At 42.9% G+C, this 27,707-nt stretch overlaps 1 protein-coding gene and 1 pseudogene across 1 annotated transcript; both read right to left on the reverse strand.

The window, feature by feature from the left end:
• Window positions 1-27,363, reverse strand: HAL (histidine ammonia-lyase). Its single transcript, XM_030323433.2, has 20 exons — window positions 27,063-27,363; window positions 26,400-26,460; window positions 26,265-26,292; window positions 25,856-25,930; window positions 25,690-25,762; window positions 25,531-25,597; window positions 25,179-25,216; window positions 24,457-24,582; window positions 20,345-20,484; window positions 18,957-19,004; window positions 18,167-18,314; window positions 17,318-17,413; window positions 17,158-17,216; window positions 15,985-16,065; window positions 13,081-13,146; window positions 12,832-12,997; window positions 10,194-10,328; window positions 5,460-5,568; window positions 5,291-5,360; window positions 1-2,212 (listed from the first exon to the last, which is right to left on the reverse strand). Exons 1-20 carry the CDS (start codon window positions 27,307-27,309, stop codon window positions 2,072-2,074), a joined length of 1,974 nt encoding a protein of 657 aa, XP_030179293.1. The 5' UTR covers window positions 27,310-27,363; the 3' UTR covers window positions 1-2,071.
• LOC115519512 lies at window positions 2,367-2,484 on the reverse strand (annotated as a pseudogene).
• Window positions 27,364-27,707: the final 344 nt, after the last annotated feature.

The following is a 27,707-nucleotide window of genomic DNA, read 5'->3' on the forward strand; positions in this document are numbered from 1 at the left end:
TGCTATTCATAATTAGAAGGTTTAATCAAAATATAATAATCCAGTAACCAGATCCAGAAATGAGACTCAAGTTTAAAGTAGTAATGAAAAGTGTCTTGAATTGTTCAGGTTATGTTTTTGATCTCATGTATAGTGGTAAATTGTTACAGTAATGTTCTGCAAATCACATGCCCATGCCATTGACTATTATTCTTCCAGATTGACTTGGGCTTGAGAATGTGACTTGCTTTGGCTGAAAGGACACTAGCAAGTATGGCAAAGTAGAGGCATAAAAGCCCCAGGGCTCTGGCTGCCCTGAGACGACAGGTGAAGCAGCTCAGATGACCTGCTGGGGAGGAAGTCACAGTACCATTAACTCTTGCTGCTACTCAGGGAGAAAGAGAAAGGATAAGGAATCAATTACAGTTTCTAAAGACACTTTGTGTTAACATTCATTGACGAAATCTTTCAGAAACTCGATTAACTGCAGTTAGAATAGGCTTTCCCCAAAGAGGTGCTAAACTTTGTTATAAAAATCTAAGAATGTAGTGACAACATAAGTCAATTGAGACTCAGTTTATTCTGTGTTTACCTTGTACTCTCTTGGAGGCGTGTGATAATCAGTTTCTAACAGAGCTGTATCAAAAACTCCATAATAAAGTGCCCCAGCAGACGAAAGTGGCTCGTGGGAATCCAGCCCTCTCCAAACTGGAGTGAAGAGCCGTCATCAGACTGCTGGGTATACTGGCTCCACTGCAGTTAGTGGCTAAGAATGAATAAACCTTACTCGTGCATGTTAAAACAACAACGCCAAGAACATTTCAGTAAACAGGTTCTCAGCACATTTTTTTGGTCACTGAATTGCTGTAGGCAACAGTTTTCACTTCTGTCTCTGCCTTTCCTATGGACAGGTGCAATCTAAAAAGTGAAAACTCTATTGTGAAAGGTACTGTTGGACCCATTTTAGGCTTTAATCAAGTAAGCAAGCTGGCAAGTGTGTCTGTTCTTTCCCTGGCCTCCTGTGGTTTTTAGAGCCACGGTTTCAGACTCCTGCGCTTGGGGTGCCTTGCACATATTTGCACAAATGGATGCAAAATGGAAGGTTAAGATCTTCCCACAGATCTTAACCTTGGGAAGCCAAGAGGTCATCTGACCCATCCTTCATCCAAATGATTATACTTAAGCCTTCCCAGAAGATCCCTTATCTTATTTTTTGAGGAAAAAACAGACTGGGTAACACATCCAAGGCCCCATCGACCTTTATCAATAGTTCCTCATTTTAATGATTACCATTACAGAGAAGGGGCTGGCGAAATTTGAACATAAAATTCCTTATTTGTGAGACAGGAGGTTCCTTAACAAAGGGTTACTATAGGAATGTGAGTACAGTACTAACACATAGGAAGAAAGTAGTAATACTAACCTCTAACTCCAGTTTAAGCATCTAAGATTTTTTTTGAGATATATAGTGATATTTGATAAATATCACTATATTTGATAAATATCACTAAGGGCCACTCCAATGGCAATCTCTTTATTCATTCCTCAGCTCCTTTGCACAAAACCTCTTGTTGACCTCTTGACTAGACTATGATTCAATCAATAGAAGAAAGAGAAGCTTAAGGACAAATTATGACTTCAAAACAAGTTGTTTATCAAGGCCTATTAAAGAACACCCATCATATTATAGTGTAATTCGATCAAAGTTATCTAGTGGAGAGTTTGTCAAACAAATAAAAAAGATTTACAAAAGTCTAATGCATTTGGAAAAGAATACCCTCAATCTGTTTCCAGATACCATTTGAACTGTTTGAGTTCAAATAATGTTAAGTGGCCTGTGGCCTGTTGATACCGTTAAGAAAGAAAGAAAACTATAATCTGAAAACAGCTGCCGTGTCTCAAACCAAGTCAACAAGAACACGGCGCTACAGTCAGCAACTAATACAGTCACCAGACTAACCAAAGTAGGTTTTAGAAGAACGGAATAAAATAATGGGTTGATCTACCCAGGGAAGTTCTCAGGTCTTTTCCTCAGCATAATACTGCTTGCTGTTAAAGTACCATCTGATCTGCTAATCCATGACAAAGCCCATTAAAGATCCCCAGACTCTGGGATTTTGATGAAATTCTTATGTAGGAATTCCAGTGAAAAGGCCGTTGGAGAAACTGGTCTGGATTCTGGAATATGTTCCATTCTGTATTTTTCTATGTATGGTGAAGCTACTTCCCAAACCTGAGAAGGACAAAACAAAGTCAAAATGTTGAGGACACTGTTCTCACACGCCATGGAACATCAACCTCGTAGGACCAAAACGTCTATCGCTGACTAGACGCGTAGCGGCTGCTTCCTTGCTTTTGTTCTAAGCCATCTGACATACGATCTGTGTCAACTGCTCTTTGGTTGCATTAACAGATTTTAAAATACAAAGTCTGAAACCTTTCTATTAGCAATAATCGCACCTCGGATAAACCTCATTGGCAACGATACTGCCACTGCGCAAAGCTAGTCTGAAACCTTTCTGGAGTTACCATGAAGGTTTTCAGCTGCTTACTCTTCTGGAGCAAAACAAGCTAACAAACACACAAAGCCTAGAGAATTCAGTGTGGACAGCATTAAAGAAAGTTGCTCAAACGATGACCGTGTGTTTTCTAAAACAAGCTTTGAATAAGGCGGTGGATTTCCTCATTTGCCAGATTTCCATGCCGTGTGTGCTCTATTCCTTACACCCTTGCTACTCAAAGTGTGACCTGTGGAGCAACAGCAGCAGCATCTGGAACAAGATCCCCAGGAGATTCACACGCACACCACAGTTTGAGAAGCGTGCTTCAGACCCTTGTTTATACCTCCACCCACCAACCTATTCTCTTTCAAGCATCATGTCTTCTCACGTTAAGGTCCTGTTTTTGGTTTACAACTGCTTTTTATCAGCTTGCTGTCAACAACCAAGGAGGATTTCCTATTCTTTTGTATTACCTTAAAAAATATACTCTTTCAAAGGCTAACTTCCTCGAAAGATATGTGCATCTCCAGGTTTAATTGCAGCATTATTTGCAAGTAGCCAAGACATGGAAGCAACCTAAGTGTCCACAGACAGATGTATAACAACTCCACCCAGTCTTAAGAGTTAACTTGAGTTAAGGTAACACACTTCTTGCTTGCCCACCTAAGGCCCTTGATCTATAACAGAATTAATTTGTTTCTTTTGAGATTTGCCAACCACTGGCCTTGGGGAATGAAGGACCAAGAACTTTCCCCGCCTGCAGAGGCCAACAAGTATGTTTGGAGCCACCTTGGCTTTCCAACTAGCCCAGCAATGTTTTAGCAAAATGTTTTTCTTTTTTAAGATCACACAGTGATTATTGACCTCCCTTTGGTCATCTGTAGATCTTGCCCTCCTTTGCAGAAAGAACAAAGTACTCTTGGGGAGCCTGGGTGGCTCAGTCAGTTGGGCATCTGACTTCAGCTCAGGTCATGATCTCACACTTCGTGAGTTTGAGCCCCGCAACAGGCTCTGTGCTGACAGCTCAGAGCCTGGAGCCTGCTTCGGATTCTGAGTCCCCCTCTGTATCTGCCCCTCCCCTGCTCACGTTCTGTCGCTCTCTCTCTCTCTCTCAAAAATAAATAAACATTAAAAAAATATTAAAAAAAAAAAAGAACAAAGTACTCTTGCACAACCTCTGGGTACCAAGAAACCAGACTTCCTTGCAGCTCCCCCCACTCCCCTGGGCATCAAGAAACTGGAACTTCTTCCACAACCTCTAAGAACTGAGATAACTCTGTAGCTGACATCACTGAGTCAGCATGTAAGTAAGAAATGTCATAGACCACTGCATTCTCTTAACTGTGGCTGGCCTCCTGAATAAAACTCATATTCCTTTCTAATCAAAACTCATCTCTTGAGTATTGGCCTTTCAAGTGATGGACAGCTGAACTTGGTTTTCAGATGAATGGATAGAGACAATGTGGTATGTATGTATGTATGTGTGTGTGTGTGTTGATCATCCATAAAAAAGAAGGAACTCCTGGCATTTGTGATAACATGGATAGACCGTGAGGGCAGTATACTAAATGAAATGAGTCACAGAAAGACAAATACTGTATGATCTCACTTATGTGTGGAATCTAAATAGCAATCACAACGGCAAAAACTGAGCTCATAGATAGAGGGAATAGATTGGTGGCTGCTAGAGGTGGGGGTGGGGGAGTTGGAGGATGAGCGATATGGATAAAGGGGGACAAAAGGTACAAACCTCCAATTATAAAATAAATAAATCTTGGGGATACACAACATGATAACTATAGTTAATAATACTGTATTGTATATTTTAAAGTTACTCAGAGATTAGATCTTAAAAGTTCTCATCACAAGAAGAAATTATAACTATGTATGGTGACAGATGTTAACTAGATTCATTGTGGTGATCATTTTGCAATATATACAAATATTAAGTCATTAGGTTGTACTCCCGAAATGGATATGTTATATGTCAGTTATATTTCAATTAATAAAAAAAGGCCAACCTCTCTCATCTACCTCTCGATGTGCACCAAAGTTGGCAGCAAGCAAGGGGCGTCCCCTCAAAGGGTGTAGGGCACACTTAGAAATGACAGATGTGAAGATCAAAGGGAAAAATCATTCCCCAAGAACAGAGCAATGGTTCCAGGGGAAATCAAGAAATTCTAGAGAACATGATACTCACAAATTATTACAAAAGGCTTAAAGAACTTTAAAAAATGTATTTAAAAAATGAGTCAGCCTATGAGGCATCTGTCCCTATCAGAGAAATCTCTAGTCAATGAAAGCAGAGAAAATAAGCAGTAAAGAGAACCTGTAGTACCTCAATCAAGGTGATGATGGGGTAGGACACACCACGGCACTAGACAGACCTATAGACCTTTGGAGTAAAAACCTGGGACTTCGTTTTCTCTTTGAGTCTATTTAATCATTGGACCAGTTGGAGGTGGTGGTGATAACGTACTTTAGAATGAAAGAGAACGCTCTTGGTGAAGGGGATCCATGAAACTCTCATCTCATTTTTTCTCCCCATGAATACCTGTCCCCAACTCCACTTAAAATCATTTCAGTTTCTAATCATTAGATATTTAATGTTTGGGTGCAACACAGGACACTTAAGCGGTTATCAGACAGCTTTTTAAAGTTGCACAAGAAGTTGCCCGAGTTCCTTTTTGTTCACATCCAAGGCATAGACGAGAAACAAAAGAATAAGACAATATTTCTTCACTCCCTACTCCCACTTTGCTTTCCCATAATGACCCAAAACTAAGAGATAAGCCAAGTGGCCAACTTGCCTTCTGTTCCAGGAGCAGCCTGTGCGCTGCCTCGATGTCTGGGGCCATGAAGCGATCTTTTATCCAGGGCCTACAGAGAAAGTACATCAAACCATCAGCCAAACATTCACCACTGCCAGGGTTCACAGATCTGAAATGATGGCATCTCCAGGGACCTGTTTGACTTTACCTTACAACAGAGCGCACCAGGTCATATACTTTTTCCAGAGGAGTAGTTGTTCTCAGGGGGCGTAGAAACTCTATGCCCTGGCAGGCTGCCAGAAGTTCGATGGCCAGCACTACAATAAGAAAGGTGGAGGGATGATTAAAGCCTGACTTTGTGCTGGGGGATATAACTCACGAGGAAGTCGACACCGCTAGCCAACTAAGAGATAGTCGGTTCTCTGTCTAGTGGTAGAATAAAGCTGCCTTGGTGTTTGGTCACCATCTTAAATTTGCTTTTCTAACCTATTGGCTGTACCTTTAATGTTAAGAAGGAAAGCACTATCCAGCCAAATGTCTTAGCCCCCCACTTCCTGTTTATCTGATCAAGATGGATGACATCTTTGTCCTATTTCCACCTTTGCATAAATTTCTATTTGTTTTTAGTCTTGCTATTTCTTTTGGCTTGAAATACCTGGCAATAGACTCTCATCAAAGGATTGAAGGAGCCAGTGCATGAGCAAATGAGTTTTTTGTTAGGCTGGGACTAAGTCTATAGTGCTCATTTCAAACCTTCAAACTCAAAGGCTCCCAGGCCCATTAAAACTGAAATTCTAGGGCGCCTGGGTGGCGCAGTCGGTTAAGCGTCCGACTTCAGCCAGGTCACGATCTCGCGGTCCGTGAGTTCGAGCCCCGCGTCGGGCTCTGGGCTGATGGCTCAGAGCCTGGAGCCTGTTTCCGGTTCTGTGTCTCCCTCTCTCTCTGCCCCTCCCCCATTCATGCTCTGTCTCTCTCTGTCCCAAAAATAAATAAACGTTGAAAAAAAAAATTAAAAAAAAAAACAAACTGAAATTCTAGGGGCGCGTGGGTGGCTCAGTTGGTTAAGCGTCCCGACTTGGGCTCAAGTCCTGATCTCACGGTTTGTGAGTTCGAGCCCCGCATTGGGCTCTGTGCTGACAGCTCAGAGCCTGGAGCCTGCTTCAGATTCTGTGTTTCCCTCTCTCTCTGCCCTTCTCCTTGTCCTGCTCTGTCTTTCTCTCTTACAGAAATAAACATTAAAAAAATTTTAAAAAATGCAATTCTAGAAATTGGTACTTTGCCAACTTTCGGCTTCTTGATAAAACAATCCTTACACAGGTTTTTCCTAGCTAAGAACTTATTAAATGTACCATACCTTGTGATTGGCTTTGAATACTGACATCTAAGTTTCTCTACATTTGGATTCCATTATTTGCCAAGAAAAAATAGTTTAGAAGCGTAAAGTTGATCAAACCATTTTAGTGGTTAACTGAAATGGAGTATTGAAAATATTTGACTTTTTGTCTTAGAATTTATGAATTGCATCACAAACTCTGGTGAGTACAGACAAGTCACAATAGGAGAGGATGAAATAAATGAATCTATTTTGGACCTGGAAGAAACTTTACATCTTCTAGTCTAGTCCCCTCACTTCATATGTAAGGTATTGGAAACTTTAAGAAGTTGAGCTGGGGTGGACAGGGAAGGCATCTGAGGTGAAATCTGCACAGCTACAAAGATAGAGTGAAGAAGTGAACCATGTGAGGTCCTTGGGGAACAATGTTGCAGGCAGAGAGACCAGCGAGGACACAGGTGCTGAGGTACTGGCAGGTACAAGAATAACACTGTGGCTCCAAGGTATCGAATGGAATGGAGACAGGTGCCAGTGAGAGCCAGAAGCCAGATCACGCATGATCCTGGTAGGCTACAGGAAGGGGGCTGGGTTTTGTTTTGAGTACGATGAGGAAACTTGGCAAATTTGAGCAGGAACATGGTGTGATCAAAATTACATTTTAAGAAGTTCACCGGGGTTATCGTATGTGGTGACTATGGAAGAACTGTAGTAAAAACAAGGAGATATCAATCAAAAGGAGATGATGGTGCCTTGATTTGGTGTCTTTTGACAGTAAGGTTAATTTGCTGAAGAACTGGCTAGAAGATCCGATCTGGATAGGAGTCTGATAAGGGTGTCTCCTTAACCTTCTGGCCAGAGCCACATGTTTAATGGGGAGACCATCTCAAGAATGGACATTAGGAACACACTCCGGCAGGCAGTTAATAACCAGTGTTGGTGAGGATGTGGAAAAATCAGAACTCTCAAACACTGCAGATAGGAATGTAACATGGTGCAGCCACTTTGGAGAATAGCCTGGCAGTTCCTCAAAAAGATGGACGTCAGTCACCATATGACTCAGCAATTCCACTCTAGAGAAATGAAAATATACGTCTTCATAAAAACTTGTACACAAATGTCTATAGTAGCATTATTCATATTAGCCAAAAGGCAGACAAAACCCAAACATCTCTCAACTGATGAATGGATAAACAAAATGTGTTAAATCCATAAAATGGAATGTGTGGCCACACAAAGGAATGATGTACTGATACATGCTTCACCATGGAGGAACCCTGAACACATTATGCTGACTTTAAGAAGCCAGATACAAAAGGCCATATATTGTATGACACTTACGTGAAACGTCCAGAATAGGCAAATCCACAGAGAGAGAAAAGTACATTAGTGGGTGCCTAAGCCCGGGGACAGGGTGGGACAATAGGAGAGGGATAGGTAAAGGGTACGAGGTTTCTTTCTGAGGTGATGAAAATGTTCTAAACTTGGTGGTGGTGACGGCACGACTCTGTGAATATACTAATAGCAACTCAAGTGAGCAATTTAAATGGGTGATTGTATGGTATGTAAATTATATCTCGATCCAGCTGTTTAACAAGAATACTCAGCTCTCCCACATTTATCTTAAAATACCGCAGTGTTTGCTTATCCGCTGTTTCGCTTTCCACAGTTTTGGTGGCCTGCAATCAACCACCGTGTGGAAGCAGGTGAGCCTGATGATTTGTCAGGTTCCTCTTTCTGACGAATCATCAGGTCAATAGAAGCCTGACGCTACGTCACAACGCCTGCGACATTCACCTCACTTCATCTCGTCTGTAGGCGTTTTATCCTCTCACACGGTCACAAGAAAGGGTAAGTACAGTCAGGTATTTTGAGAGAGTTCACATTCGCCTAACTTTTATTTCAATATATTGTTATAATGGTTCTATTTTATTGTTCTTGCTTATCTCCTACTGTGCCTAACTTATAAATTAAACTTTATCATAGGTATGTGTGTATAGGAAAAAACATGGTATACGTAGGACTTGGTACTACCCGTGGTGTTGGGCATCCACAGGGGGTCCTGGAACGTTTCCCCTGTGGATAAGGTGGGAATTACCGTAGTGATACTCTTGTCAGCCAACTGCTTCCAATACAGTTGCAAAAATTTAGGAGCATTAGATAACAATGCTTAAAGGAAGGCAATTCCTTTAAAAAACAAAACAAAACAAAACAAAACAAAACAAAACAAAACAAGGGGGCGCCTGAGTGGCTCAGTGGGTTAAGCCTCCGACTTCTGCTCAGGTTATGATCTCACAGTTTGTGAGTTCGAGCCCCGCATCGGGCTCCGGGCTGACACCTCGGAGCCTGGAGCCTGCTTCAGATTCTGTGTCTCCCTTGCTCTCTGCCCCTCCCCTGCTCACGCTCTGCTCTCTCTCTCTCTCTCTCAAAAAATAAACGTTAAAAAAAAAAATTAAAAAGCTCAACAAGGGGTGCCTGGGTGACTCTGTTGGTTGAGTGTCTAACTCTTGGTTTCAGCTCAGGTCATGATTTCACAGTTGGTGGTTTCAAGCCCTGCGTCAGGCTCTGTGCTGACAGTGAGAAGCCTGCTTGGGATTCTCTGTCTCCCTCTTTCTCTGCCCCTGTGCAATCTCTGTCTCTCTCTCTCTCTCTCTCTCTAAATACATACATACATACATACATACATAAACTTAAAAAACAATAAACAAAACAAGCAGTAATTTAGAAGGCAGAGAGAGGTTGGCCTAACGCAGTTCCACCCTAGAAGTATCTGCCAGAAGGTTTGGATCTGAATCTCGTCAAGCCTTTAGGAACAACCGCAGTATACAGGGAATGCAAGGGCTAGATATCAAGTTAAAGGTAACACCATAAGGGAGCCAACAGGTAAATCCAGAATGTCAGTTTCTAACAGAAGACTGACCTGGTTTTTTGTTTTTTTGTTTGTTTTTTGTTTTTTTTTTAATCCAGTCCATGGCATGAAGAAAAAAAAGGGAGAGGGGACTGTTCTAGATAAAAAGAAGCTTAAAGCCTTTAACACACCAAATTTAAAATGTGGGCCTTAAATCTAGATTTGAAAAAAACCCACCGTAAGGGCATTGAGATAATTGCGAAATTTTGAATATGGACTTATCAGTGACCCCAAGACTTGTTGATTTTGTTGGATGTGATAATGGCATCATGGTAGATAAAAATGCAGGAAGGAAATAATGTGATGGGATTTGCTTGAAAATAACTTGAGAAAAGTAAAAGAAAAAATGAAGCAAATGTGCTGTTGAGTCAGAGTGAGGTATAAATGAGGGCTCATGGTACTAATCTCTCTACTTCTGAATATGTTTTAAATTGTTTGAAAAATAAAGCCAACCAATAAACCTGATAGGTCAGCAGGTGTGGTTCTTAATTTTCAGCGAGCATCAGAATCACCTGGAAGACTTGTTAAACCAGATTGTCCTGCTCTCTCCCCTAGAGTTTCTACTTTAGCAGGTCTTGAGGGGTGGTGCCTAAGAGTCTGCCTTTCTCACAAGTTCCCAGGTGATGCTGATGCTGCCTGTTTTGAGGCTCACAGATGTAGAAGTTAATCAGAGAGGCTTGCCATCCCAGACTGGCTGGGTTTACCTTGCTCCACATGCTCGATGACCCGAAGTGCCTTCCTTGCTGCCCATCCTCCCATGGAGACATGGTCCTCTGTGGCCGCGCTGGTGGAGAGAGAGTCCACCGACGAGGGGTGGCACAGAGCCTTGTTCTCAGAAACTGCAAGAGGCCGTGCAAGTTAAACATGCTTCTAATAGGAAAAATGGCCACGTTGGCTTCTCCCCGTGCCCAACGTCATGGAGGAGCCCCTCCAGGAGCTCTGGGTTGTTATCCAAGCACCAGATGGTCCAAAATTATTTTGGGAAATGGAAGCAGGTTGGGTTTGTATCAAAGTGAGAAGGACTTGGAGCCAATAATGAATTCTGAGATAAGACCAGATGGGAACCCTAATAGTACAAAGCCCAGTTGAAAACAGGAAACGTTTAGCATGCTAGGGAAACTAGGAAAAAAAATGCGTGATGGTCTTTTCTAAGTACTCAAGAACAATTGACTGGTACTATCACCAGAGGAGGCCTTAGAATTCAGGGTGGTGTTTGGGGATGGAGACTGGACCCCAGATCTTGAGCAAGGACATTTTTCAGTTCAGACTGTTCAGTGATTATATAAGTGGAGGCAGTGGGTTAAGCACAGGCTTCATGACTGCCAGAGATAACTTGGGGAGGCTGGGGAAATCCTAGTGATGGCCTGGATTGGTGTCTCCCAAACTTTATTGTTCATATGACTCGCTCCATCTTATCAGAATGCAAATGTTGAGTTTCGTGTGGGCCTGAGATTCTGATAAGCTCCCAGGTGGTGGCTGGAATTTTGGCTCGAAGACAACACGTTAAATACGGAGGACCTAGATTCCAGAGCTCCTCCCCAGCTCCAGAAGCCAGGGAAGGCCAAACTCAGAGCGTTTTCTTCCCTACATTTTTGACCCTGAGAGTGGCTGAGTGAGACTTCAGTTGTTTTCTGTGCCATAAGGGGTCCTGAGGTAATCTAGCTACATGAACTAGGGTGGTCAACTCGTCCTGGTCTGCCCAGGACTTGCCAGGTTTCAGCACTGCAAGGCCCAGGTCCTGTGACCCTTCACCTGCCATTAGATGGATAAGCAGGCTGTAGTGAGGCTCATTCAGAAAGAGAAGTTACATGTCCCCCCAAAAGAAAACTACCCATTTCATTATAAAGAAAGCAAGTTGAGCGACTTCAATAGGCAGTTTAGGGAAGCCAAACACATTCAAACGAAGCTTTCTGAAGTCCCTAATATTTTCTAGAAATCAACCGCAACCTCCCTATGTTAATGTGAGAAGTTGCTGTCCTTTAAGGGAGTATTTTCGTAAGGGGGTTAAGTGAGCAAATAGAAGATCCTCGGCAGAGGACATCATGAATTCAGGGTCTCTGTTGGTTTTATTGAGTTTCCATGTGAGGCTTTGGTGAGGAAAGGGTTAGGAGTAATCCTAATAGCAACTAATATTTACTTACTGCTTAGAGACATGCCGGGCATAGTTCTAAGGCTTTATATGCATTAATTCATTTAACTCTCAAATTAGCCCCATTAGGTAAATTTATCACCCCCATTTTACAGAGGAGTAAACGGAGGGTCAATAGGATTAAGAAACTTGCTCCATATCACACTCCTGGTAAATGGCAGAGCTGGTATTTGGACCCAGAGTCTATGCTCTTAATTAACCATGTGATCTCCTGCCTCATGGGTAGGTTTGCCAGAAAAAACACAGAATGCTCAATTAACTTTGAATTTCAGATAAAAAACAAATAACTTTTTAGTATAAGCATGTCCCAAATAATTCAAGTTTAACTGGACATCCTGCATTTCTATTTGTTAAATTTGGCAGCCATATTAGGATTATGTACTCATTAAAATGAGATCTGCATTAATTGAAGTGAGAGCATAGATTTGAGGACAAAAATGCCTGGGTTTGAATTCAGTTCTACTTGCGAGCCGTTCAATGTTGGGTAAGTCACCTAACTTCTCAGATCATCCGGTATTCATCTATGCAATGGGGGTAATGATAGTGCCTTGCCTCACAGTATTCTTGTGACCGTGAAGTGAGTAAATATAAATTAAGTCCTTAGCAGGTCCTTTGTACCAGGCCTTGTTCTGATGTGTTACTTAAAGTTTTAATTCAGAAATCAGTGACACTGAACCTCAGTTCTCATAGAGGGCATCTTGCTTCTTATAAGCATTTTTGCATATTGTAATCACATCTTTATGCTCTTAGAGGTCAGTATATCTAATGAAATGTATCCAACGTTTAATCATCCAGGTCCGTTCATGTTTCACCTTAATTATGGATATCTTTGTCTTTTTCCTTCTGATAGTCCCCAAATTGCGATTAGGGAAAAAGCTACAAACATGACATTCGTATGTGATGTCAAATTGCTTCCTACAGAGAAATTGTGGAAACCTCATTATTTACAAACTCATTGGGGTATTATTCTGTTTTACTTCAACTTTGTTTAGATTTTATTATATATATATATATATATATATATTTTTTTTTTTTTTTTTTTTTTCCTAAAATATGTCAGGCTTCCTTCTGCATTTGTATTGAGACAGGTAGGATGCAAGTGAGGTGGGGAAAAACCTCATTCAAGGACAAAATTTGACACTTTCAGATAAAAAGGACGGGCTTGCGTCCTGAGAAGTGGGCAGTGTTCTTACCGAGGGCTGCAGCTGTACAATGTGCAATCATGAATCCCGAGTTCAGACCACCCTCAGCAACCAGGAAGGCAGGCAGCTCGCTGAGGGAGGGGTTACAGAGCCTTTCGATTCTTCTTTCACTAATAGCAGCAAGCTCATGAACTCCAATGGCCAAATAGTCCAGGGCCTAGAAAGAGTGACTCAATTCAGTTAAATTGAGCCTAAATTGGAATATGCTTTCAGGGTCAGGAGCAATTCTAAAAAGCTTACTTTGGCTGGGTATTCACCATGGAAGTTTCCTCCAGAAATAGTCTCTCCCCTACTGGCAAATACCATCTTTCAAAACAGGTTAAGGCTTGAATATAACATTTGCTGATCACTGCAAGTAGAGGTCTCCCCCACCATCCGAAAGTAGAGCGTTCCTATGATAATCTTTTCTAAACCAAAATGGCATAAAGGGAAGAAGTGCTTGCCATTAATTTACATGGAAAATTTTTGAGCATTCCCAGACCCTCAAAATCACCTCTTTTAACCTTCTGATACCAGAGGACACATCTTGCTAATGGATGCACAAAATAAATTAAGATAAAGCACAGATGCTCATACAGTTCAAAGCCCTGGCAGCCTGATGCTGAGATGCTGAGTATAGTTCCCAGGGAAGGAGCTCGGTGATACTGCTGTTACCGCTTCAGATTTCTTTCAGTCCGTGAAAACAAGTACTAACATAGGTCTGTAATGCAGACTTTCAAGAAGCAGGGGATACCTGTGTGACTCTTTTCCCAACCCACCAATTTGTAACACTGATAGCCCTTGTACAAATACGGGTGGAGGGAAGGAGATTCTCTCTACAAGCAGTTGTTCACATAAAGGGACAAAAACCCAAAAACAACCAAACAAATATCCCAAACCTTAAAGATGAATCATGTACACCCAACGGGGGGCCAAGAAAACATGAAACATCAATTTTTTTCCCCTGAGATTAGAGATTCTCAAGCACCACAACCATAGTAATTTTAGCGGTTAGTAATTTCCCTCAAAACAGTCTATATCTGAAACTAAGAACAGAGACCGGGACGCCGGTTTAAAAGCAAATTCTTTTTGGCAGGGGGCAATGTGAGCTTGTGCTCCGTAGAAGAATTTGCTGAATGAAGACTGTTGATGAGCAACCACCAAATTGTCTGGAACAATCAATCCTGGGAACGTTTTCAAACTCTCTATTCAGTGATCCTATGCCAGCATTCACAGCATATGGCAGCCAATAGGCTGTTGCAAACCAATCTAAGCAGGAGGCAGCTTAGACTCCCTGCATATCAATGCCCTCAAGGATCATTCCTTTGTATCATGCACTTCACTTGGATCAACAGGCACTCAGACAAAAGGCAGTAACAGATCCTCCTTGCAGATTCCAAACAGCTAATTTTCACCTCCTGGACTAGAGAATATGATCTATGAACTAGGAACTCTGAGACAGGTTCTGACTTCCAAGGAACTGGAGATGCACGTATTACACTAACTTAGCCAAGTTTGGAGTTACTCTTTTCTGTACATATATCCGTGAGCCTATTAGGCCCAATGCTGGCTCTTCTGTACCAAGCCACCCCCAGTCACAGGCCTCAGTCTTCTCTCCATTCTCTGAATCCTTATAGCAAGTAATATCTGCACCTATTTAAAACTTAAACGTGTTCTGTTGTTCTCCAGTTGTTCCAAATTTGGTTGCTGGCTATCAGATTATAGCAATTCGAATTTAGTTCCCATAACATCTAGCAACTATGTAATAGGTGCTCTATATCTACAACAGGAATATTCAGAAGACTATTCTTTCAAGTAACACCACCATTGTAGGAGAACTCTCAAATATGGCCTTATTGGAATTTCATCAATAATTAAGAATCTTTAATTGAGAAAGGAAAAGACTGTTGGCTGAAACTTTTGCTGGGGCAAGTGGTAGTGTAAGAATTTAGTAAGGAATTATCCCTCTCCCATATCCAATAATTTAATGGCAATTCTTTCTTTGTTTTTTCATTTTGTTTTGTTTTGTTTTACTCTATAAGATACCCTTTCAGGTCTAAATTATCTAAGTGTAGAAAGGATGCCTTTCCTCACAGTGCCAGAACTGACAAGAACTGACAGATGAGACAGACTGCATAGACTTCATGAAAATTCTAGTCCATTTTGGGGGGTGAAGTATGTTGAGGTGAGTGAGCTGAGGATTACTTAGTGTGGGTTTGACTTAACTGTAAAACAATCTGAGAGGACATAAAACACACATCCTGAAGTAAACTTGTCACAGAAACCACACTAAAAGGGTCTTGTGATGAATCTTTCACAGCTGTTGTGAAACCTGTCCGCTAAGCTAAGCTGTGAGCTACTTCCAGGGTTGCTAACTCAGCACTTTGTCCCGTATTAAGAACTGAGGCCGACATGGGATAGGAAGGCATATATTCCTAAGGGTCGGGTGGTCTTCAAAGGCAGTACTGGGTACCTCTGTGACAACTTTGCCAGTGTGACTCCCAAGTGATCACATCAACGTCTGGGGGAACTATACCCTCAAAGAATATTCCATAGCAAAAACAAGATGGCTCTAAGATAACCACACCATGAAGGAAAGAAGGGCTGCATCCTTGAAAAATAGAAGCATTCTTACTATTCTCTGTAGAAATATGGAAATACTGATTTGAGTACCCTCCATGTCAAAAATAAAAACTTGAGATGAGGAAAGCCATAACTCGTTAATCAATACTTTGATAAGTGTTAACAAGCTGCCTTCTGTTTCATGCATCACAAGAACCGGGAAGCCTTGCATAAATGCAAACCTACCCAGGATCCCCATAATCACACTTGTGACCTTGGTTTTCATCTTTCTATCAGCAATCTCAGCACTGGGTTTTAGGGCAAAGGTTTTCATGAAACCTCTCAGTCAATGCCGGAAATATGTGCGTTACCTTTTAATGAGTCCGTTTGGAAAGCACAGCGTGTTAGTAGTCTCTGAAGTGAAATTAGGTTCACAGACCTGCCCCTGCCAATCATCAGCTCTGAGGTTCCTCTGAACCTCAGGTACTTAGTCTATGAAATGGAGTAACAACAGAGACACTACACAAAAGGATCGCTTTAGCATATCTAAAAATTACCAGCTTGATTTCTATAACTACAGTTTAGTAAGCAGTCAAAAGATACAGGATTGTCTGTTGCACTGTTAAGTTCTGTGGTAATGATGTTCTTCACAAACGCTATTGTGTCATTCACCACACCATGGACCTAAAATACAAGATTAAATGAGTTAATACATTGAAAACACTGATAATGGTGTCTGTCACACAGAGTCTGATATTCTTATTAGAATAGCAAGAATGTTTTTTTTAATGTGTATTTATTTATTTTGAGGCAGAGAGAGAAAGAGAGAGAGAGCAAGCGAGCATGAGCAGGGGAGGGTCAGAGAGAGAATGAGAATGTCAAGCAGGCTCCACACTGTCAGTGCAGAGCCTGATGCGGGGCTTGAACTCATGAACCATGAGATCATGACCTGAGCTGAAATCAAGAGTTGGACACTAACCAACTGAGCCACCCAGGCACCCTGAATAGCAAGGATGTTTTAAACTGGGATTTATTTGTACTATAAGGTTAATTTAGCGATTTTTCATAGACGTTTTTGATCAACTAGCTAGAATAGAACTTGATGAGTTAAAGGAAACAGGGTATTTATTCTAGGGAGGACCCTATTACACTACAGAATCTGGCACCAGATCAAATATTGTTTCATTCTTGAGTTGTGTGTTAATTTCTTACTCAACTAATTGCCATTCACAAATGAGTTATAACATCTGCAATACTGGATGCCTCGTGCCCACTCAGGTCTTCTGCATTGTTTTAGTCTAAAGTTAAGCCTCACAGATTTACTTATGGTGGTTTATATCTGCTTATTAAATGAAGATAAAGTACAACCATGATGTGCACTTAATTTTGATTAGACTTTCCTGCAAACATCTCTGAAAGCTGGTTCTTGCTATATCTAGAAGGGAGAACCAGTAAACTTCCATTAACTGGTTAGGATGATGTTATCACTAAGAATTTTAAAAAGTTACGGCACTAAACCAACACAGCAAGTTGTCTCTTGTGCTTCTGTACAAGGGAATTGAGCAAAGCACTTCAAAAGGGAACAAACAGCTTAATATATAGAATAGAAACTAAAATAATTGGACAAAGGGAAGTATGACACACATAATTTTTAACAGAGGCAGTAAAGAAATTTGGATTATAATTGACCATTACATGACTTTTTAACACTTACCTCTTTTTCTTTTCACCCCTCCCTGAATTGGGAAAAAAAGAAAAGGCTTTTTGTTTGTTTACCTGTGGACAGCAGCGCAAGGTATATGCGTCCTGAACACGATCACAGAACCTGTGACTTTCTGTGGAAGAGGTAGAAGGGATAGCAATTTTTTCAAAGTTATCAATTTTTTCCCACAAAACATAAAACCAAATAAGCTCGCTCACAAAAACATCCCCAGACCTGCTATTTCAGAAGGGTGGTGATCCGAGTCCAAGAGTGACCGAAACCGAAAAGCCACTTCAACTTGCCCACGATGAGGGCGAACACCATGAATGTCTAGAATTGATGGAGAACAAGTCTGAGCACTTCTTCCATTAGCACGAACTACCATTGGTGATGGTTCAGGACCATCCATGGTGCTGACACAAGCCTTCAAAATCCCAGGGGTTCTTACCACCACTCATGTTAGAACCTCAACTCCAAAAGCAAGCTTTTCCTTTGACTGTACTCTTTCTACTTTAAATATCCGAGTGCAAACTACGTGTTAAGCCCCCTGGGAATTCAACTCAAGACCTTGGGCCTACCCTAATTTAGGATTTAGGCTCCTAATGGAAGGAACCTCCACAGTGGCCAATTTTAGACAGTTTTACATCAATTTTAGGCAGATTTCTGTCCTACTACATAGAATGGTAGGGAGTCTTTCAAATTCATTACTTTCCAGGTAAACTACAACTTCTATGGTTTTTCTCTCTCAATTTTCTAATGGAGACCAACTTTAATCCTACTCTACTTCTAAAACCCTGTGAACAGATTCCTAAGACAGTGCACAGTTTGATGGGAGTTGGGCCTGGGTGATCCAGAACGCTGGGTGAATTCTAGAGTCAGCATCTGTAAAATGTGGTCATTCCAAGCATCAAGCGTGGCATAACTTAGATGAAGCCATGGCAGTATTATGTATGCCAGAGGCCCTTGGGTTTTCTCTTTTTCCCCTACCACGCATCCCCACCACTCATGTTTAAAAACCTGGACCAGCCCACCCAACCAGCTCTGAATGACTGAATAGCAACCAAATGGAAGAACCATGCTGACCAGTATCGAAGGCTTTGGTAGTGCCTTTCAGCACCTCAAGGGTCAGGGCCGCCACGATGTCAGCCTGACGTGCAATAGCACTGGCTCTCTCCACAGCTTCGCAGCCCAGGGAGGTGATCATCTGTGTCCCGTTGATGAGTGCCAGACCCTTTGGAAAGAAAGAGAGAAGTTCCTTGCTACATTTATTGTAACCTATGTACAAGCTGATTTCATATCTTTTGCATCCCTAAGAGAAAAGTTAACCTGTCAGCTGAAGGACATTTATTTATGTTTTCTAAAGTGCAGGGCAGTAAGGTTATTTAAGCACTTGAGGATTAAGTGCTATCCTAAGTGAAATTGCTAGTATAAACCTGGCAAGTGGAATACATATTAAGTATCCCCATTCTCAAGACAACAATGAACGCCCAGTGTAGCTGCATATAAAGTCTTTAGCTCCTAATTACGCAGCATTTCTTCTTTAACTTGTCATCATTGTGGACAGGACATCCTAAAACATTTCTGGCCCAAGACTCTTGGCTGAGAGCACCCTGAGGAATCTTGACTTATAGCATCTGTTAAGGATCCTTAGAGATCCCGATTTGAAGTTTGAATTAAGTAAGAGAACCCCTAAACATTTGTGGCGGGCGGAATCTTCTGAATGGTTATGGACGAGTCCTTTCTTCACTGACAAACTTAACAAACATGAAAGCCACATTTACTTTAAGAAATCAGTGAGACCGACATTAAGACTGAAAATAGTATATAAATAAAAACTTGTTAAAATGAATACGTTTTCCTTGAATCTCCTTACCTCTTTTGGTTTCAGAACAACTGGTTTCAATCCATGAGCCTCCAAGACCTGCAGAATGATTAAAAAGATAAAAATGGGTATCAAATGAAATACTAGCCTTTTTCTAATTTCATAAGGAATCAACAAAATATCCTTAAAGCCTAAAGATCTGTCTTATAAAAGAGCAGACCTCATAAACTGGTTCTGTTCATCCCCCTCTGGTCTATTCTCTAGTTCTGTTCTTTAATCTGAAAGCAGACTTATATTTCACATAATTTTTGTACTTAAATCAGGGGCATTAGCGTCTACAGAAGTAACCCCAAATTTTGGGTTTTAGGTCCTTTGTGTTCAGTTTCCACATTACTGACTCACTTTTTCTTCTGCTGCTTCCTGAGTACATGTTTACAGAGTAAGAGTATGTGAAATGCCCTAGGAGGCAGGAAGTAGGTAGGATAGCACAAAGGAAGGGCAAATAGCATTTGGAGGGAAAAGAACCAGGGGAGCAGAGATGGAAGTTTCCCAGAGGACTTATCAGAGGGAGGAACAGGAGTGAGTGAATAAGAGTAGAATGAGCACGAGCTGGTCCCTCTGTCCCGGGCACAGCACATCCCAGCTGTAAGGAACCCCCAGTTTCTGTAATGTAGAACTTAGTGGGAGGGATTAGACCAACAACACTCTTATAAACCAGTCTAAATTTAGACTTTATTCTAAGGACAATGGGAAGCATTACAGGCTTTAGCCGGGACACGCTTGAATTTGCTGTGTGACGGTGGCTGGGAAAACATTGTACAGAGAAATAAAGATCAGGCTTTAGGGAAGAAAGGTGATTTGGAACCCATACCCTCCTAAGGATTATCTGTTCCTTTAACTTCTTCCTTCCCCTGGGTCCTCTGCCCCTTCATTGGGGAACCTCTCAGCAATTGACCTGGGATGACACCTCAAATAGTTCTTTGGCTGCTCTGATGGAATTTGGAGATGGATGAGGAAAGCATTAAAGCTTTACCAAAAGCAAGCCCTTCTGATTAGCCATTGGGGTGGAAGCTTGGAGGAAAACGGAGCCTGCTTTCCAGAGGCCATACAGCAGGTACTATGATCCACAGCGCTATACTGTGAGACCAGCAACTAAATAAATTTGCAACAGTGTGTGGCCTCCGGGATAGACACTGGAAGATTTTTGGCTGCAGAATAAAATGCTGGGATTAACACTGACTGCTGTACCTTTTCACCAAGGTGACCATCAGGTCCAAAGGGCCAATAGTAAAGTATGGAAGCTAAGAGCCTTACCTAGTTTGACTAATGGTGGCTCCCTCATGAGGTTGCTATAAGGATTCAGTGCTATAAAGTATGCAAGTGCAGCCGGTGCCCAGCCTAGGGAGATTACTGCAGAATGTAAGTTATTAAAGTCTTACGTATTTAGCATCAGCCCAGCCACTCTTTGGAGACCACATCTTCCCTTCTCCAATTAGCCCAAGAGCAAGATGAGAGAGTGGCGCAAGGTCTCCACTGGCACCAACCGTTCCTTTCTCTGGAACGTAGGGCAGGCAGGAGGCTGGGAGAGAAGGAGGCACCAGTTACTTGTGGCTGTCTTCACTTTGCCAGCGAGACCAACCTCTCCCAATAGGATGTAGTATCACTTTATGGCACACATACCTGGGGAAAGACAGTTCCTGGAGCACAACTAATGCTTAATGAACCTGGCTTCACTGCTATTAAAAAAAGGTAGAGGGGAATAAGGGTGGGTGGGAGAGAGCACCTTCCCAATAACAAAAAGCCTTCCTTCCCTTATAAGCCGCTTTAAGTTTAGACTATAAAGATCTGTACTCTGGAAATTATAAAACGTTGATGAAAGAAATGGAAGCCAACACAAACGGTATGACATTTTGTGCTCGTGGAGCGGAAGAATTCATATTGTTAAAACGTCCATTCTACCAAAGCAATCTACAGGTTCAGGGCAATTCCTATCGAAACACCAATGGCATTTTTCACAGAACTGGAACACAGAGTCCTAAAATTTGTATGGAACCACAGAAGACTCCAAATAGCCAAAGCAACCTTGAGAAAGAAGAACAAAGCTGGAGCTATCACAGTCTCAGATTTCAAGATACACTTCACAGCTGTAGTAATCACAATGGTGTGGCACTGTCACAGAAACAGACAAACAGATCAACGGAAAGACTAGGCAGCCCGGCAATAAATCTATGCCTATATGGTCAATAAATCAATGGCAAAGGAGAGAAGGATACATGACGGGGAAGACAGGCTTGTCTGATGCTGGGAAAACTAGTCTACTTCCTCACACCACACCCAAAACTTAACGTGAAATGGACTAAAGGCCTAAATGTGAGACCTGAAACCATAAAACTCCTAGAAGGAAAACATAGGCAGTAATCGCTTTGATACTGGCCTTAGCAACATTTTTTAAGATATGGTTCCTCAGGAAAGGGAAGCAAAAGCAAAAATAAACTACTGGGACTAGACCAAAATTAGAAGTCTTACGCAATGAAGGAAACCATCAACAAGATGCAAAAGCAACCTACCGACTGTGCGATGTTTGCAAATGATATATCTGATAAGGAGTTAATACCCAAAATATACAAACAACTTACAGAACTCAACATTAGAAAAACCAGATAATCCAATTAAAAAGTGGGCAGAGGGGCGCCTGGGTGGCGCAGTCGGTTAAGCATCCGACTTCAGCCAGGTCACGATCTCGCGGTCCGTGAGTTCGAGCCCCGCGTCAGGCTTTGGGCTGATGGCTCAGAGCCTGGAGCCTGTTTCCGATTCTGTGTCTCCCTCTCTCTCTGCCCCTCCCCCGTTCATGCTCTGTCTCTCTCTGTCCCAAAAATAAATAAACGTTGAAAAAAAATAAAAAAAAAATAAAAAGTGGGCAGAGGCTCTGAATAGCCATTTTTTTTTTAAAGAAGACATACAGAAGGCTGACAGACACATAAAAAGATACTCAGCATTACTAACCATAAGGAAAATGCAAATCAAAACCACAGTGAGCTATCACCTCACACCTGGCAGAATGGCTATAATAAAAAACTCAAGAAACAACAAGTATCGGTGAGGATGTGGAGAAAAGAGAAATTTTGTGTACGGCTAGTGGCACAGCCCCTGCGGACAATGTATGGGATCTCCTCAAAAGATTAGAAACAGAACTACCACATAATCCAGTAATTGTACTATTAGCTATTTACCCAAAAATGAAAACACTAACTTGAAAAGACATATGCCCCTCCTATGTTAATTGCAGCATTATTTACACTAGCCAAGACACGGAAGCAGCCCAAATGTCCATTGCTAGATGAATGGGTAAAGGAGAGGTAGTATTTATATACAATGAAACACTACTCAGCCATAGCAAATAATGAGATCTTGCCATTCGTGACAATGTAGATGGACTTGGTATTATGCTAAATGAAAGTAGTGAGACAGAGACAAATACCAGTTCACTTATACGTGGAATCTAAAAAACAAAATAAAAAAAGTAGAAACAGACTCATAAATACAGAGAATAAACTGATGGTTGATGGGGGTGGGGGCATGGAGCAAAATGGGTGAAGGGGAGTGGGAGGTACAAGCTCCCATTTATGGAATGGATAAAGCATAAGGATGAAAGGTACAGCATATGAAACTTTTTTTTTTTTTTTTTTTTTAAGTTTAGACTCTTTCCTAGGGACATTACAGATTTTAGCCAGGACATGCTCAGATTTGCTGTGTGAAGCTGGTTGGGGGACACGGTACATAGGGGACTAATACAGATCAGGCTGCATGGAAGAAAGGTGATTTGAAACCCATATCCACATAAGGATTATCTATTCCTTTAAGTTTTTCCTCCTCCTTGGTCCTCTGCCCCTTTGCTTTTACTGTGCATGTCCTAACCAGACCTAGAAATTTTTAGGAATTGTAACAATGTATCTTAAAGATCAGGAGTTAGCTGTTGTTCATTACAGCCTTGCTTCTAAGAACAAAAAATTAGAAATGATGTCAACATAGAATTAAGAGACTTTTGGGTGGCTCAGCTGGTTAAGCATCTGACTTTGACTCAGGTCATGATCTCATGGTTCATGGGCTCTGTGCTGACAGCTCAGAGCCTGGAGCCTGCTTCGGATTCTGTGTCACCCTCTCTCTCTGCTCCTCCCCTGTGCGTGCTTTCTCACTCTCTTGTAAAAATAAACATTAAAAATTTTTAAAAAAAGAATTAAGAGACTCTCATATAACCAAAGAGTGTGTGCAGTCATTAAAAGCTATTGGGGGAAAAAACACTATTGGAGAATGTTTGGAAACATGTAAATTTTAACATTAGAAAAGAATTATAAAATGTTCTAGAAGGATAAGGCACACCAAAGTATTCACAGGGGTTCTCTGAGGAGGTAAGCATAGACAGCATAGTCTCTGTTTCTACTTTTGCCCAGATTCCTAGGCACCCAGCCTACTACCTCACCACCACTTATTAACAGACATGTACTGTTTTGGAGGAAATTCTCAGTTAAAAAAAAAAAAAAGTCCTGTTCTTTCTAAAGTAAACTCAGACTCCTATAGCAGTGTGTTTTCCATCTGTAGATAAGGTTAGTGGCATGAAGCAATGCCATCCACAGGCCAGCTTCCAGATCATAGTTCACCTAGGGAATTCTCAGAACTCTAGGGACCCAGGGGGGTCCTAGACTGACCCATAAAGCATAGGTAGGTTTACAGCCAGAGATGTACTATCTGCGATTGTAGGGAAGACCAGGGTGGGAGAAGGGACAGGTGGTGGAATCACTACTGGTCTGCTCAGCACAGCCATGTCTACCCATAGATACCCCATATACCTTCACCCCAAAGAGTTTCCCGAGCCTGCGCTGATCTCTGATGTTCATCTTTATCTGTGAGAAGGGACGGTGGCCTCCTAAGCATTTCAAATCTTGTCTCCACATTGGAGTTTTTCTACCCTGAGAAGTAAGCTCCAAAGAGCTGAACTGTATTGTATCCTGGCACGAGATGGCTTCCTGGTCCAGAAGCAAGTCTTTGATCTCTCTGATGCTTCTGTTTTATCTTTGCAAGAAGTTAAGTTTCAGTTATTTAAGTCTGGGTATTCCACTATCTGGGGAGCATTAAGATGTCAGATTCCCGGGCACTAAGCAGAACTACTGAATTGGTCTTTGGGATGGACATCCAGGAATCACTGTGTTTCCCAGATGATTTGATGCAACTTCTCTAACCACATCTGGGCATCGCTGAATTAAAAGTTCTTTCCAGCTCTGAGCTTTGGGCCAGACTTGAGGGGTTTGTTCCAGACTTAAAGATACCAAATACTAAGTGAAGGGTGATGAAGTGTGAGTTGAAGGTACACAGGAGTAAGCATCTCTGTCCCCACCCCTGTCCCCTCAGGTAGCCTTCTCACCAAGCCCATTTCCATTTGTCTCCATTATTCTATGTCATCTTGTCTCTGTTAGTCGTCACCCTGCCATCAACCAAGTCTACCTGTGGTATATGCCCAGCCTCAGGGGAGGGTCAGTCTGGGGATCCATGGCATTACCATTGAATACTTCAATAACTTGCTTGAGGGTCTCCAGGGAAATGCCACTGTATCCTTTGGCTAAGACATTGATCCTTAAAGCCAGGAGCATCCGACATCTCTCAGGGATTAGTGGTTTCCCAACACCTGCAAAACGGAATTAATGTTTTCTTCTAGAAATCTTTTCTACCTCCATCTCTCAAATCTTTTTCCATTTCAGTCCAGTCTCCTACCACCGTCAAGAAGAGACTTGACTCAGTCAAGGCGCATTTGCACTGCTCTCCTTCCTGATTGTCCTGTTTGTTAAAAAGTTCCATCTTCTAGAAAAAGGAGAAGCCCCAGTTTTGCCTTCTCAGTTCTCTTTCCTAGAATGCTTCAGTGAGCCCCACCCTCCCCAACACCCTTAGAATAGCATCCAGACTCCTCAGCACAAGCTCCCTTGCAATCAGGTGGGACTGGATTCTTGACATCTCACCTCATCCTGACCAACTCATTCCCTGAGTTCCAGCCTTCATTTCGTTCCCTAAATACACCACTCTTGACATGATAGTATAGCTGCTCCTGCCCCAACCCCATCTCTCCACCTGGTCCATTCCTTTTTCTCAGATTCAGCTGAAAGGTGATCTTGTCTGATGCTTTCCTCTTTCCCCTCCTCCCCTGAAGCAGAATTGGCACTAGTTCTTGGAATGCATTAGCTATTCGTGGCTGTTACAGGATGCCTCACTCTGTTTGGAATGATTTACCTGAAGAATGTGAACGTACTAGGTTGACCTGCAGCTCTCTGGAAGAGAAAAGGAAAAAACCCTCTTAGATACCTTGCAGTGAAAACGTTTCCTCAGCTGGGAAAATGAAGGAAAGAACAGTTGAATCTTTGGAGAGGCAGAATAAGGCAGCGTGATGCAATGTAAGAAACCAGCAAGCCTGTGTTTTCAAAGCCAACTCGTATACAAGTTAACAGGAGACTTATCCTCCTCATCTGTAAATTGGGGCAAATGTTAATTATTTCTCTTGTTGAAAGAAGTCTCAAAGATGGGGACAGGTGGCATGTGAATGCTTGTGTTTGCTAAGGAGGGTGGGAATCAGAATCAGACTTACTCTAGCTTATTGACAGGAATTATAGTTCTGGCAAATTTCCCAAAACCTGTAGTGATACCGTAAACAACTACAACAAAAAAACAGACATTGTACAATTAGATGCAGGCCGTTTTGTTCGGTTAATAAAAAGAATTGTAGGACACAAAGAGAAAACAATACCAGTTTTTTCTTTTATGATGCTATCTATGACTTCCCTGGATTTTTGCACCTTCTTTTCCGCAGTTGGGGTGAGCTAGGAAAACATTGGTCAAAGCAGAGCATGTTGAAAACTTCCATACGCAGTGAAAGAGGTCAGAGGACATCCTTCCCCTGCCCTCCCCCATACCTTTATTTTGTAGTGTCCTTTTCCCAAGTTGACCAGATCCTCTGTGGTCAGGCTGTCCCCATCTAAGGCGATGTACTGCACAAAAGAAGGGAACTTCCATGAGCTCGAGCAGCTTGGCGCTTGAACAAGAGAGTAGGGAAGCCTCAAGCAAAACTACATTTTGACACCCGAGAGATTTTACCCTTGCTCTGACACATTCATGTCCTAGTTTAAACGACCGCTTGCTCAAGAGGAGGCTGAGTAAAGAAGGCTAGCAATGGAAGAGCATAGTTAATGCATTTGCCTACTCCACCGACCAGGATAAAGCCCTGTCCTGACAGTGTTCACTCAAAAATTTTGCTGGCTCCACCCCTCCTTAAGTGAGGGGGACTTAATTTTCTTTATAAACAGAGAGCGGCTGGAAGTTTACCTTTTCAGGCTCCCGGTATTTGCTGTATCTGAAGCCAGGTAAAGGAAAACACTGGGTAGCGTGAGAAAGCCCCCACCCCATCATTGGCAGGGGCAGCCCCCCAGCGCAGACCCACCAGCCTGCAGGAAAGGATACAGGTAAACTCCTTCTGGTTGTGATGGAATGAAGTCGGGAGACATGGCATCCCCTTCTATAACTGAAACAAGAATGCAAGACAGGATCCTTACAGATGGCAAAAGAGACGCGCATTGTTGCTGGTAAACCAAGAAAGGGCTCTTCCACTGCCTCTGACTTCTACAGAAATGGCTGCTTTAAAACCACTTCAGAGGCCTTCAAGTGCTCCTAGCATCTTTACAAACGACAGCGAAATGCAGAGATGCAGGTATCAGGCGTGGACCGGGGTTTACACGGAAGTTCAAGATCTAACGCCCACCCCCACCCCCATCCTCACCCCCAGCTGTATTTTGTGTTAAATCTGAACCGCTTAGGCCACTGGCCTCCAGTCCGCTGAGGTGCTTTTGAAGGGCAGAAGGATCTTCAAGATGATTCTGTACCTGCAGAGGCATTCAGATGTTGCCTTTGCTACTTCCTAGCGCTCGACTCTAGGTAAGCCACCTCATTTCTGGGTCTGCTGCCTCGTGGTAAAAGGGGGATGAGAATCTTGCCCTCTCCAGGTTATTGTTGGAACCTGAGAGACAGCACGACCCCCCCCCCCCCCCCCCCACGGAGGGCAGAGAGGACACCAGGACCTCCTTCCCAGGGATGCGGGGACTGGGCCGCCGCCCTCTGGCCACTCACCCACTTCCACGAACTCGTTGTCCTCCAGGGCCACCTGAAGCAGGTCCTCGTCGTCCAGGAGGCCCAGGCCTTTGCATCGGCGCACGAGGAAGCGCACGTCGTCCACCGAGGCGAAGCCGCCGTTGTCTGGCTTATTCTTGACGTACCTCTTGATGGCCTCACGGCCCAGCCAGCCCACCGTGAGCTGCGCGTCCCGGCAGGGCACGGCCAGCCATTCCCCGCGCACGTGCACCGTGTACCTGGGCATGGCTCCGCTCGACCCGAAGGAGGCCCTGCCACCAGGCCGCCTGCTCCTCTGCCTGGGCAGGAGCCTGGCTGGGACGGTTTTATCTGGGAGGGACTTCCTAGGTGTGGTCGGCGGGGAGGACACCGCTGGACTTTCAAAACACGCCCCTTCCCTCGCCTTAACTCATCCACACGTTGGACAAATATTTATCGAGGGCCGCACGGGGTTCCTGTGGGTTTTCGCAGCCGAGAGAGGGGCGGGAGAGGGGGATGCAGGCAGGCGAGCGCCCCGTCCAGCCGGGGTACAGCCCTGCTGGCGGAAAGGCCCGGCTTCTCCCACGCTGGGGGTCCCAGGTGCCCTCCTGCTGGCCTGTCTCTCAGGGTCCCGGATTTCTCCCTGCCCTGGCTTCTGTGTTCTCC

This window comes from Lynx canadensis, chromosome B4 (genome assembly GCF_007474595.2).
Source record: "Lynx canadensis isolate LIC74 chromosome B4, mLynCan4.pri.v2, whole genome shotgun sequence".
NCBI classification, from domain to species: Eukaryota; Metazoa; Chordata; class Mammalia; order Carnivora; family Felidae; genus Lynx; species Lynx canadensis.